Source organism: Actinia tenebrosa, unplaced genomic scaffold (genome assembly GCF_029948245.1).
Source record: "Actinia tenebrosa isolate PJP-AT-01 unplaced genomic scaffold, QUT_ActTen_1.0 PGA_scaffold0__85_contigs__length_37466705, whole genome shotgun sequence".
Classification (NCBI taxonomy): Eukaryota; Metazoa; Cnidaria; class Anthozoa; order Actiniaria; family Actiniidae; genus Actinia; species Actinia tenebrosa.
In genome coordinates, this window is record NW_028292569.1 from 5,601,214 (window position 1) to 5,614,897 (window position 13,684).

General features: G+C 36.9%; 2 protein-coding genes and 1 non-coding gene across 4 annotated transcripts; 2 read left to right on the plus strand and 1 right to left on the minus strand.

Annotated features, from left to right (window-relative positions):
* On the minus strand, positions 1-2,539 carry LOC116291716 (clathrin heavy chain linker domain-containing protein 1). The gene is made up of 2 exons (XM_031698926.2): positions 1,579-2,539; positions 1-1,059 (listed from the first exon to the last, which is right to left on the minus strand). Exons 1-2 carry the CDS (start codon positions 2,356-2,358, stop codon positions 1-3), a joined length of 1,839 nt encoding a protein of 612 aa, XP_031554786.2. The 5' UTR covers positions 2,359-2,539.
* A 235-nt stretch (positions 2,540-2,774) lies between these two features.
* Positions 2,775-5,416, plus strand: LOC116291718 (uncharacterized). Its single transcript, XR_016119247.1, has 7 exons — positions 2,775-3,192; positions 3,275-3,529; positions 3,897-4,033; positions 4,314-4,446; positions 4,521-4,556; positions 4,657-4,750; positions 5,235-5,416. It is a non-coding gene; the product is annotated as an uncharacterized LOC116291718 (transcript).
* Positions 5,417-7,927: 2,511 nt separating this feature from the next.
* Positions 7,928-11,070, plus strand: LOC116291695 (thymidylate kinase). Of its 2 annotated transcripts, none has more exons than XM_031698904.2 (6): positions 7,928-8,160; positions 8,237-8,380; positions 8,463-8,571; positions 9,279-9,369; positions 9,493-9,681; positions 10,076-11,070. In XM_031698904.2, the coding sequence occupies exons 2-6, from the start codon at positions 8,248-8,250 to the stop codon at positions 10,193-10,195; spliced, it is 642 nt and encodes a 213-aa protein (XP_031554764.2). In that variant the 5' UTR covers positions 7,928-8,160; positions 8,237-8,247; the 3' UTR covers positions 10,196-11,070. The 2 variants fall into 2 exon arrangements, with proteins under 2 accessions (XP_031554764.2, XP_031554763.2); XM_031698903.2 differs by having other exon boundaries at positions 8,247-8,380.
* Positions 11,071-13,684: the final 2,614 nt, after the last annotated feature.

Here is a 13,684-nt window from a genome sequence, read left to right on the forward strand (position 1 = left end):
TTATGAGATATAATCCATACTAAAAGCAATGGATGCCCTGTTCAGAGCCTCTCCAATGGTAATAGCTGCTAAGATTTCAACACCAACCTCATATAAACCTGCTTCCTCACAAATACTAACCACCTCTAACCATTTGTCAGCATTCATTTCATTGTCATCTGCCTCATACAAAATTCTGTTGACTATGGATGATAGACTTTGCCTATCATAGCTTGACAGTCTTTTCAAAACTGCAACAAGTTGACTATGGTCTCCTTTGTCAAGAAGTGCTGACACGACAGCTGCAAAGCTGAGAACATGAGAATTCTTTTTGTGTCCCTTTGTTGTCAACATCAGCTGGGCAAGTTCAGTTGATGGATTAGATTTCAAAAGGTTCTTGTAATCTTCACTCTCAAAGTTACCATGCTTCTTGGTATAATGGAGGAGGGTTATGTACTTTCCTTGTTTGCAAAGGCATTTTGCTGCTCGGCTGTGTGCATTGACTTGCATGAATACTGTCTGCGCAAGAGGTAAGCAAGTACAGGTGCATGTCTTGGGGCAATTGCAATGCTCTGCAAGAACTTCACCAAGGGGAATAGAATAAGACAGTTTACCCTGTGCTAACCAGTGTGTGGCCAAATCAAGACGGTTTTCAGATAAAGCACATCTTATGCATTCTACTGACATGGCCTGTGTCAGAGGCTGAGCTGCACTAGCTGTTGCCATGAGTGCATCACAGAAAGTTAACAATGGTGTCTGGCCTCCTTCAACAGTATCAGCTTGTTTGAAACGAATAAGAGTTTCATAATTTCTTAAAATCCCAAAAGGAGAGTTAGCTGCATGAATAGCTGCAGCTTCATATTGTCCAAAATCAAAGAGGTTGTTGAAGTGGTCACAGTAGTCAATCAGTCTTTCAGCCTCTTTCTTCTTGATAGGATCATCGTCATCAAAAGTTAGAAACTGTTGCAATGCATTGCTCTGTTTGCCATACTTTGTCTTTCCATACTCCGAAAGTGCTTTCACTGCCACACTATAAAGGTGGACATCTTTGTCAGGATTTTTTAAGGCCTTCTTGGATGCCTGAAAAATATGGAAATTAAACAAAGTTTAATTCATATTTTCCAATTTGATTGAAATCTTTGGGAATAGTATAAAATTAGTAAAGGGGAAGCATAACAGGGCTGTTGCTAGGAGTGGTTCGATGGTTTGAACGAGCCCCCCACCTCCCTCTCCACCCTTGTAGCAGTATGAAATAACGTTTAGTGCCATAATCGTTTTTCAAGTTTTTCACCTACTCTTTCAAGGTCCTAACAACAGGCCTGCATAGTTAAGGGATGAGAAAAAAATGTGGCAGACTTGAAATTCTACTGAAAGTGGAGACATGAAATTGGGTGAAAGTGACTCTACTCAATATCCAGTTATGTTGGAGGAGTACAGCTCAGGACAGCACTGTACCTTGACCTTGACCCTCAATCATCAAAGTTTATGATATGTAATAAATAATTATCTCTCAATCTTAACTCTGAGTCATGCTCCCTGTGTGTACCTTACATGTCCCACACTTTAACTCCAATAACCATTAAAGACACTGTTGCTTACCTCTACGACAACTTTAAGTACATCACATCTTTCCTTCAACTTGGCATTTACATCATTCAGACCTACTAAATACTCTTCCTTTTGTGTTATCTTATTTTTCAGAGCCATTTTACGATCCCTCTCAACAAATTTTGTCCCACTTGCATTTTGAAGCTCAATAACTTGTGAATCAAGCTTGGCAAGAGTTCTTTTCAACGTTGGAATGTCTGTAAGTTCTTCCAAGGAAAGCCCTGGGATAGTCTTCTTGATATGTTTTTTCACTGCTCCTAAAGATTTCGCTTCTGCGGAAGCTATTCTCCTTGCTCTTTCGCTCTGATAAGCATGGATTCTTCCTCTTAAACTTGAATTGAAATTCCTAAGTTTTTCCACCTTTTCTTCCAATTCATCTCCTCGACGAATAAAGTGCCTCAACGTAGATTTTTCCACCATCAAGGCTTTAACCATCCCTTGTAAGTAAACAGTCTGACTTTTGCCTTTTTCAAGCGCCTCAATACAGTCTTCAAACTCAGCTTTAATCTTAGAGAGAATCGGTTTGTACACCACAGCTTTGCTATCAACTAGCTGATCAAACGCATGTTTATGTACGATGTAATTGTCATGGCGCGTTGTATCCGGGTGAAAATTCAAGCGACGTAGTTCATCTTCGATATACTTTTCGATATCCGATACATCGCTCGAAGGCACAGTTTGCTGAATTCGAATCTTTTTTCTCGTAGAAAATCGAGTAATCGAATCCATAGAACGAGTTCTTTCGTGAGAAGGCATTCGAATCGAATCCATATACTAATTTACGTCAAAAAGAACGACTTCCTTTTTCAAAAAATATTTTGATATTGAGTATAAAATGTCGATAAACTTAATAGCAAACTTTTATAATATGAAGAAAGCCATGTCGGTGTAAGTCAGGAAGCCATTTTGCAGCTGTAGATATTCTTGTTAATGTTGCTAAGGATACCATTCTGTTGTTGAGGAATAAAAGAACAATCGTAATTACCAATCCACAGGAAGCCCAACTTTTGTTACTGACTATAACAACGATAAAAACTGATCAATACACATAAAACAATGTATTCTTCATTCGTGAGACAACACAAATGATAGTCATAAGATAAAAACAATTTAATACGAGTTTGTTCCGGGTTTTATTTTATCATTTTGCATTATTTTGTGATCCTGGGCTTCCTTTGGTTAATTATTCAACTCGCAACTAATGATGGGACATTTGAACAGGAAATTATTCTTGTCTATTTTGTAAAGGAGCACTCTTAAAAACACTCTTTAAAAATGACCGCCGAAGAAACCAAAGATGCGATCCCTGAATTCTCCTCTGAACCCTCGGAAGCCGAAAAACAGATGAGTTTCAAAGAGAAATTGGCCCTGATAGACAACGAAGTTCGAGAACTGTACGACTTTTGCGTCAAAGCGGGTTACTCTCCTGCCCAGATAGAAAAGTGTGCTGAACCAATTCTTGTTGTTGATAAGACTGAAAGTAAAAAGAAATGGCTCAAAAGGCTAGCATTTATCCTTTTGATAGTTGCTTTTATTGCTACTCTCTTTCTTTACGAGCCGGCTTACGATAAGGCCAGTATTTATTGTAAACTTGTAGCATTAAAGGTAAGTTCTCTTCTAGTCTACAACACAAATATGTGTATGTATAATACTGTAGTATTCAAAGAATGGATGGTTTTCTTTTTAGATTCTTCCATATTGGGACTGGCGATATCTCTATGAAGAAGACTGCTTGATAATCAACCCATACCGTGTTGAGGAAGGTATCTCAGAAGAAGACTGTGAAACAAAATGCAGTGAGCTCAATAGGATAGAAGTCTTGACAAATACTAACCACAAAATCATAGCTGATCTTCTGTTCAAAGATATTCCTGTTGTTATCAAGGATGCTACTGATGACTGGAGTGCACGGAAGAAATTCAGTGTAGAATTCCTAGCTCAGGTTCAATTCACAGTCATAATTGATATTAGAGAGTCCTATTTTAAAAGGGGGAGTGTGGGTGTAGGTTTCCAATCCCATTTCCCACAATTTTTTTTAAGATTCCACTTTCCAGCATCGAAACCCAAACTTCTTTTTAAAAAAATTCCATTCCCAGTGACCTAAATCCCATTTTCCCAGAACAAAATAGGCAAATCCCATTTTCAATTTCCCCCCTTCATGACCCTATTATAGTAAGATGAACATTTTTGTCAACAAAGAAGAACATGTACCATTCATACTATATGCTATGACTGTGGGGCATAAGCATTCATGTTACGTGAAATTCTTTTTTCAATTCTATTCTTTTTTTTTTTTGTTTCTCTTACAGTTATTTCAAGAGAGAGAAGTGCTTAGTGAGTCTGGTGTTTGCCAATTCCAGTCTACTGTTGAGGGCTATAGTCATCCTGTATCTTTCTTGGAAGATGTAGTTGAAGGAAAAATTGAAGGCAGCTATCAGGCATACTGGTTGGTGCTCTGGCTCATAATTATTAATTTTACAAATGAGGGATTGGTTTCATAACAGCTATATTGAAAAGAATTTCTCCATTTGGAGAAAGAAAATCTCTTGCAAAAATAGTGCATTGTTACTTCTCTATGGCATGGCTGTCACAAAACCACTTTATTATTGATTTCATCAGTCTCCTTTGCAGCCATCTTTAGGCTTGGTATTGAGAGGGATATTTGAATCGAGTCTAAAAATGTTGAAATGAGGGCTAAATAAATTTGTTTTTCGCATGAACTTCAGGGAAAACTGTGAAAAGAAAGCTGCAAGAGAGTTCAGACAGTTCTATAGACGACCATATTTTCTGCCACCAATGGTAGAAGCAGATGAAGGCAACTGGATGATCGTCTCATCAGGAGGTTCAAAGTCACTTAGGGTAAATATTCTGGAATGTTTCATAAAAGTTTAGAGCTGGTTTTACTGAAATTTGAATCTATCTTATTATTTCAGGTATCATGGGCTTCAACCATCACCTGGCTTTCACAGGTATAGCTTAGTTACCAAAATATGCCAACATCACCAAAATATGCAGTCTTGATGTAATGAATGTTGTGCTAACTCTAAGTTTTTTCATCCCCTGAACAAGATAACTGGCCAGAGTCGCATTCTTCTAAGGCCTGATCCAGTTTGTAAGAAAGTTTGCCAGCCACTATCAGTAATGTTAAAACCTGGAGATTCTCGTAAGTACACAGCACCAGCTAAATGAATACATTTACAGTTTTTTAACCATTTATGTTGGTATGCCAACCTTTGTATCTTGGATCTAACTAGTTCCCGAAACTTGTGTGATTTTCGGGAGCCACTTAGAATGTGTTTTGATGTATGGTATTTGCACCCATAGGCAAATGGTTGAAGGTATTATGTTTTCGTCACATGCCTTTTTTAAATAATGAGATTTAGTAATTTGTAGAGCAAGAGCATCGAGGTGGTCAGTACGTGTGCCTCATTTCCAAAGTTCCTATTTTTTTATCGGGTCCATGTAACTGTGATTCAGATTTAGATTTTGAGTGCTATCAGTTTTAAAAGCAGAAAACAAATGTGAGCACAGTCAAAATGCTAGACTTTGCATGATTCCATAGAATGCAAATCACTAATAAAGTGTAGTATGTCATCTGTGTCATAAAAATATCAAATTTTGACTTTTATATCACTTGTGTTTTGCAGTCCTCATGGCAAACGAGTTGTGGACCATGTCATACAAACCAATAGGAGAAGAACCAGGTCATTGCTATTGGAGCTACAGGGTCAACATTTTAATTAAACGAGTAGTTACTTTAGTAGCCTATAACGAAATGTGTAGTGTTATTAATTGTAGAATATAGAAAATAAATTACAGTGTTCATTGATATTATGTGTGGTATATATATTTTTTAAGGCATTTTCCTTGAAAAACTTCTATGATTTCGTTTTCGAACCCAATGGTTTGGGTCCCCATTTCCAAGCCCATCCCTTTTGGGCCGTTACGCAGGTTATCATGGAATGGCTAACTTACAAATTAAGTTGGAATATTTAGTATGCAGGGTTTTGCGAAGGGAGGAGAACCTTACCCCAGATACCTCGGGGGGAAAGAAGTAAAGTATCAGACTTATCTAGCTAGCTCTGCAGCAGAAGCTCGCAAATTACGCAACGTTTACAATACGTAATAACACTTAGGGCAGCTACGAAGTTAGTCTCCTCAGCAGACGTTGGAAGGGAGTTTCCGAACCGACACTAAAACGGCTGCAAAGGAGACTACCACGCAGTTTACATGGCATAAGATCCAAGCCAGGGCATAGCGGTGAGAGGCCTCGTGATTCCACCCCAAAGTGATGGAGTGGGAAAAATCTGTCTGCAACCACCATGTTATTTTCCTACATTTTCAAAAGTCTAAATTGAGTTGGGAAAATAGAAACAAAAGAACAGTTGTAACGATAAAAGAGTTTACACGGGTATGGTGACAGACTCTGATTTGTGGCCGAAAAAAAAAATTTGGAATTTAATAAAAGTCGCATGACCTTAACCATATTATGAAAAATAAGATACAACTTAAAACAAAAGAGAAGAAAGAAAAGACACTAAACAAAGAAAAAAACGAAATACGCTGGGAATATTTTTAAAAGCGCACATGACTGAATTTCAAAGTAACTAATAAAAACGATAGAATAATTAGAAAATGTGTTGAAGGGCAGAAAAGCATATAATCTATAGCTTGAAATTTATGAATGCAAAATTTTACTGCTGTAACTAAAAATATGAGACCCCGTCCACACTGTCAAAATAATTTTGAAAACTCCAATTTTTTTGGCGGATTGCGGTGAATACGCAACTTTTTGAAAACAGGTAGGTGTGGACGGGCGATTCGAAAAGACGCCGCGTCTGGACGTAAATCTTTTCGCAAGCGGAATTAAGAAATCCCGTCGAAAACAAGTGACGGGTTTCAGCTGGTGCAAGACAATCGGCTGGTCTTTATCTATGACGTGTCCTTATCTCCAATGTTCACGTCGCGTGACGAAGAATAAAAGAAACTACATTTCACCACAGAAGCCCCGAGAAAGTTAACAAGGTTATTTCTGCGTGATTTTCTTCAATCAAAATGAGGCAGCTACCAGGAAAAACGAAAAAGGAGAACCGACAGATGAAAAGGGAGCGAAAAAAGGATAACTTAGATGGCAAGAAGAGGGCCTTGAAGATTGCTATACCAGTATTTGTGGGACTCTTTGGATTACTAGTTTTCTACGTATACAAAGCTACCAGTAAATTCTGAAACGATTAATGTGGATTTCTGCTAGATAAAAGAAGATTGAATGACAATGTACTTCTTCATACTGTGGATTCAAGAATTATACAAGGATTAACAAGAATTTTGAATTTTTTATTGCGATGGAGTGAAGAATCGAGCCGACTCAAGGGTTGTTGTTTTTAAAAACGTCTACAGAACAGAAAGAATGGCAATCGTTACTGATAACGGAATAGGCATCTCTATCAACAAGAAATGTAAATAAGACAATACGTAATGAAATTCCATTAAAAAGTAAAGCGAATTTAAGTATTGCTGTGTTTTCAGGTAATCATAATTGTAGTAGGTCATGCCGCTCATGTCATGTCCCCACTGAAAGTGCAAATATCAAAGAAAAATTAAAATTTCACGTAGCTATTGTTTAATCTTTTTGCTGAATTATCTTATCTTATTGAAATGGATGATTATACAAGGGATGGACCATTAGATAATTGATGAAGGGGGGGGGGGGGGGGTTGCAGGAATATTGGTTGCATGATTTTTTTTTGATCAACCCTTGTACGTTATTTTTTTGCGTACAGTTAGATATTTTTCTTTTAGCAGAAAAGGTTGCAGGATTTTTTTTTTTTTTTAATTTTTTTTTTTGAGGTTTAAGTGCTTGCTCGATATTTTTTGGGGGGTTTACGCACCCCCCCCCCCCTATCAACTATCTAATGGTCCGTCCCTAATGAAAAGTTGGAAGGGGATGGGGGGGACACCCGACATGGGCATATCAAGTCTCCCATTATTATAGACATGAAAACTATTTGATATTCCTCGAATTTCAATGCCCCAAAAGAGAATGCTTGATAGTAAATAAATTTAATGGAATAATTATCAAAAAGCGGTAGAAAATATCATTAGTCTTGACCCTTTTTACCCCCAACTTCCCCTCCCCACAGGTAGCCCAAGCTTGGTTTATAAACGTGAAATAAAGCCACGAAATTTTACCCGATCATTGAGAAATAGCACTTCTTTCGCTCTGTGTGGTTATTTTTTGAATTTTGCCCGTTTTAAGATTTTTACCCCACCATCTTGATCCCCATACTTGGGCTACCTGTGGTTCTCCCTGGCTTATAACCAGTCTAGTAACCAATCCTATTTCGGAGAACATTTGCAGACTGCCCAGCTACGATCGAGACGGCCATTTTGGAGCGAAATTTATGATATTAAGAAATCCTCAAAAATACTTTCCAAATCGGTATTTACGTTAGGTGGAGAAAGAATGAGAGTAAAATACTAGCCTTTTGTAACGATCACCATAACCAATGTTCTTTGTATCGTTGAATAGAGTCTGGTAACGAGTATGACGAGTATGACGACATCCTTTATTAGGTAAATTTTCAGATTTTGGCGCCAATTTTGAAGTCATTTGTACTATACCATATACTAGTTTATTCCTAACTTATAGAATATTATAGAATGGTTCATACGTGTAGAGGTGCTTTCATTTGCCTGGAAGGCTGCGATCGAGCAGGAAAATCGACCCAATCCAAGCTTCTAGTCGATTATATAAGATCCTTGGGAAGTTCAGTAGAACAGATGCGTTTTCCAGGTAAGGGTGAAAGCTATTTAGAATACGTTTTCACATACAGCAAATACAATAATCTCTGTTAATACGTTTTCTTACATTTCAGATCGCAGTACGGCGATTGGTAAATGTATAGATTCATACCTTACGAACAAGACGGATCTTGATGATCATGCCATCCACTTGTTGTTCTCTGCTAACAGATGGGAAGCTGTGTGAGTAGTACCCCCCATTTTCGTAGCCGCAGACGTCTGGGTTTCTCACGTAATAATGCAGGGTACATTCTGGTCTAGCTTGGGTACAATACATATGCCTTGTAGAACTTATATAGTGCTGCAACTCTGAAAGGCACATGGGTACATGTTTTGTATGCTTTGAATAGCTCAGCTTACATGTATGCATGCAGAGGGAGAGTGCCTCTGTAGATATCTACCCCTTCCCTGACACAGCCCAAACTTTCTATCCCTCAATCCCTCGTTTCTCCCCCCTTCTTTGCATAGGATTTACTTTACATATAATACTGGGGTGTATATGTCCTTGCTTATCAATCACTTGCTGGTGCAGTCTAGATTGATGCTGATCCCTCCGATCCATTTGACTTGATATTTACTTCCTGAGCTTTTCTGAGATAATGAACATGGTGCATTGTGTTCTAGCTTTTGTACAAACATCTTTTGTTCATCATTCCTTATATTTTGATTGTACCCAAGCTAGACCACAATGCACCCTGTTTATCAAGCTCAGAAAAGGCTTACGGTAGGATCTCAGTTAAAATATTGTTCTCTAGTGATAAATAAGTTATTCAAAGAGGAAAGCCCTATTACCAGTAGGTGGTTTTCATAAGGGACTGTATCCCATCCCAAATGTTGAAATAATGCAAGAGCTGATTTTTAATTAATATAATTGTCTTTTTGTGCTTCAGACCCACTATTAAGAATCTGCTTAATAATGGAACAACCATCGTAACAGACAGGTATGCATACTCTGGTGTGGCTTTCACTGCAGCAAAGGAGGTAAGCTATAATTCATGTTTGCAAAGTTTAGAAGAGCTGACAGTGATTAGGGAGCGTGCTATTTTTCTAATCAGTAAGTTTGTAAAGTGCACTTTGATATGAATAATTCATTTAATTTGCCAGGGATTTACACTTGAATGGTGTAAGAATCCAGACAGAGGGCTACCATCTCCTGACCTGGTCATATACTTGGATGTGTCCTCAATTAAGACCTCTGAAAGGTCAGATTATGGACAAGAAAGATATGAAAACAATGACTTCCAAAACAAAGTTTCTGCAAGATACCTGGAACTGAAGGCCAGTGACTGGAAGGTGAGACTTGCTAGTGAATAAAGTAATATATGCAGGTATAAATCCTGTGATACATGATGCAGTTTTTCTTCTGCTATCAAAACAATTTCAGATATTTGTTTGCAGCAACAAGTTGCAATGTCTATCATATGAAAAATGTTTAAAATAAATGTATAATGGGTAAAAATGAATATTAAATCCTGATTGGCAATTCTGAATAGGACTATTGCATTGCAAGTTAACATAGTTGATAGACACAGCAACATTCAGTTTTGTCTATTTTAAGGCATTTAATTTTGGAAAAGATTGGAATTGTCCTTCAGGGAGCATTGATGTTAATTCATAGGCAATCAAATAAAGTCATACACTATAGTATGTGTATAATCTTATACAAAATTCGTTTCAAATTTTGCAGGTTATAGATGCATCTAAAAGTATAGAAGAGATACATGAGGACATTAAACAAGCTGTATTAAAGGTGCAAGAAAGAGTAACAGACAAGTGTGAACCGATCCACAAACTGTGGGTAGATTGATAGCACTCTACTGTTACAGCAATAACATTAATTTACTAAACTCAAGTGAATTAAAATGAAAGTTCAGGAGTGTAGGCAAGGGAGACGAGGGGGCAAGGGCTCCCCCTTCCAGGCAACTAAATGGCAACTTTTTACAATTTACCTGGTATTTTTCAATTTCTCTTATTTTCATTTCCTGTAAAACTAAAATGGAAAACGCAATACAGGCTTTAATGTGTTTTTAGGGGAGAGGGTTCAGTCTTTTGGGGAGCTTAAACGAAATGGGAGATTTTTGAATTTCCCTCACCTTCCACCCTTCAGAAAATCCTGGCTATGCCCCTAATGCTTGTAAAAATACATGAACCTATTTGTAACATTCTGTACATCATTAATTGTAACATTCTATACTCCAGTTTTGAATTAAATGTTGGGTTGACCTCAACTTTGTGTGAAATATTCCCTTACTCCAATAAAGGTCTGCAATTGCCCTCTTTCACTATGACGTCACTGCTTGTTTATGTGGGGGATAGAATTGCCAAATCCAATAGAAAATTCAATAAAATTTGCTCCTAGAGAAACAGTTTAATCTAAAATGGCCTGGTTTTCAGATATAATATGTGCTATTATGCACTAAACAATATTCTGAGCATTTGCTGGCTATTCTACTTCTCTTCTTGGATTGATAAGGGTTTTAGAATAATTTTCGAATTTGAATTAATTTGCATTGATTTGATCCCCTCCGACGACCATGATCCTTTGTGTTTAAACAATAGATTGTTTTGATGTGACATCATAGTGAAATAGGGCAATTTCAAATTGATTGTATTGTTGAAGTTGTACATTTTTTAGTTTAGTTGTGGCATTTGTAAATCTAAATAAATTCATCTGTAATTGAAGAGCACAGCTGTTTTCTATGGACTGGAAAATGATGTATTCTTCATAATGCTATGGGTAAAATGTACTGAACTATGAGATTTTACCTTGAGCTACATTTTTTCATACAACTCCTAAAATTAAGTAATTTTGGAAACAGATTGAAAAATCATCAAAAAGGGTTGATTTGATAAATCTGTTTTGAAGTAAAACTGCATCAAAGCTTAAGGCCATTTAACATAAGCTTGAGATTAGAAAATCAACTGTGTTTGATTAGAACAGGACTTCACTCTGGGCTTGATTAGCAAAACATTTGGTGTTATTTACATACCATATTTAGAATGTTTTACTTCTTTAACTTGATGCAAATGAGGCTGGCATATTTCAGTTCAGAAAAAATATTACCACTGTTTCATTGAAATCAGGCAATACTGGAGTTAGAGTATGTAAAGGTACTGAACCGCTTGTTTGCCCTATTTTCCAATAAAAAAAGGTTTCTAAAAAAACAGTTGTTAGTAGTGAATCTGAGTAAGTATGTTTTCTTTCATACGAATATTCCTCACACTAACAAATATATTTTAATAGTAAGAGGGGAGGCATATGTGAATGTATACTTCCAGAAATTATATATAGCCCCCTAAGGGAAATTTTTCCAGGCCCTACCCCCAGAAATTCCAATTTTCTTCCATACAAACTCTGTAATTTTGTTCTTTCTCAAACCCCCCCTATCCCTCAGAATTCCAAATTCCTCTGAAGGGGGGTATGGATAATTTCTGGAACGACACAATGTATGTGAAATATGTGTGAATCTGCTGTTTCAAGATGTGTTTTGGGCATGAAAAGAGATTTGAGTTTACAATAATTTTTTTATAATGCTTTTGTGAAGGGTACTTTGGACTGAATACCCCACCACTCATTGGCATCCATTCACCCATTTACCAGGGTAATATTATTCCCCAACCCATTTCCCTTAGAATGAAATGTACTGTCAATAGAGGGAATGATAAAGACCACTAGAGGTTCACACTTGTGGCTTGCCTGGAAAGCTATCATTACACACAGACAGCTGAAAATCCTCTCAAGTGGACCACCCTGATTACCCTGATAACATCCTCTATCTTTCTAACCTTTATTACTTCTTGTGGAGACAGTACAAGTACTTAGAGAATCAGTTTGAAATGTGATCTTTTTATAATCAAAAGCCTGTAACCATGACTACCTACAGCTGTAATGTCCTTGGCCACACTAACCAAGGTCAGGTCATGTTACTACACTTTAAAACAGCAGATTCCACACAAGTGGTCAACATCCCCTAGCTACTTGAGATTTTCATTTTGGTTCAAGAAAAATCATCAAATTTAAAATCTTGAAAAAAGAAGCTAGTAGCAGGTCATGCCATATTTCCCCCTCCCACAATGAAGAATATATGTGCTTTAAAAGCTAAGGAGTTGGAAAGGACTAAACAGAGCAGGAAAAAATTTCTGGTAAAATTGAAATGTACTTCTTGATGTAATCTGGCCAGTAATAAACACTTCTCTTTATAAAGTCTGTTTTAGACAACCAAGGAAAATGAATTAACATAATATCTTTAAAACAGATTTATAATAAGTTGGTGCATGATTGAATAATGTTTTAAAATGACAGTTTAAGCTCATTGAAGTCTGTATGCCTGTGCTTATCTGAACAGCTATTATGGTATTTACCAGGTATTCGCCTAAGCACATTACATCAGGCGGAGAATTTCCAACAATTTTCCAATCAAGAAAAACCTAAATATTGAGCACTCAAATATCAATATGGTTTTTATCAAGTTTATTTTTTTTTTTATTTCTTTTTTAATAACATAGGTCATTCATTTGGGACAGTAATCTTTGAAAATCCAGAACAAATATAAAAGTGACCGATACAGCCGCGCTTCCTGTCAACGTGACCTAACGCGTTCTCAAATGACTTCATTCCTATAACAAGCCACGACCGCGGGGGGTCTTTTGGCCTTGTTACTTGCATCGAAAGGTCAAAATTACATCCTCTGAAGACGTAACAACCAAAAGAAGTGCTCGAGATTTATTTTTCTTTTTTAGAAATTAGTTTGTGTCATCACTGGTGTTCCAGAAATCTTAAGGTAAACTCGAGAAGAATTGAGTGTCAAGAAGAGGCGTTGTCTAATTGCGTAACGTGTCTGATCATAACCTCTTGAGGTACAAGTGCTAGAATAAATATTCCCTACAGCTAAACATGATTTAGTAATAATAATGTAAACTTAATAAGTACTTGGTAAAATCCTTTAGGCTATATAGCAAGAAGATTTTCTTCTCATATTTAATATATTGAAGCGGGGTTTTTTTAAGGTCTGTTAATCCTCAACCAGGTCATCAATGAGCTGGCATAATATTTTCACTTCATACACCTTCGTATGGAAACTAACAAAAGCCGGAAATCGCATCTCACCGGAAATTACGTAACGCAATCGTGTCAAGAAATCTTTCAATTTGGCATTGTTAGGGAATTAAAAACTGAAAAAGTGTTCGGGAATTTTTCATTTTAAGGGATTTTTTAGGTTGATATTTTGACGTTGAAGGTGGTACTGCCTAAGTATCTTTCAAGTATCTGTCCGAGAGATAGACAGGGTGAGAAAAT

Excerpts from the sequence above, each read along its gene's own strand:
- LOC116291695 (XM_031698903.2), top strand. The coding sequence starts at position 8,132 with ATGACGAGTATGACGACATCCTTTATTAG. Across the intron at positions 8,161-8,246 it reads ATGACGACATCCTTTATTAG|AATGGTTCATACGTGTAGAG; the intron begins GTAAATTTTCAG and ends AGAATATTATAG. Across the intron at positions 9,370-9,492 it reads CTTTCACTGCAGCAAAGGAG|GGATTTACACTTGAATGGTG; the intron begins GTAAGCTATAAT and ends TTAATTTGCCAG.
- LOC116291716 (XM_031698926.2), bottom strand. The coding sequence starts at position 2,358 with ATGGATTCGATTCGAATGCCTTCTCACGAAAGAACTCGTTCTATGGAT. Across the intron at positions 1,060-1,578 it reads TACTTAAAGTTGTCGTAGAG|GCATCCAAGAAGGCCTTAAA; the intron begins GTAAGCAACAGT and ends CATATTTTTCAG.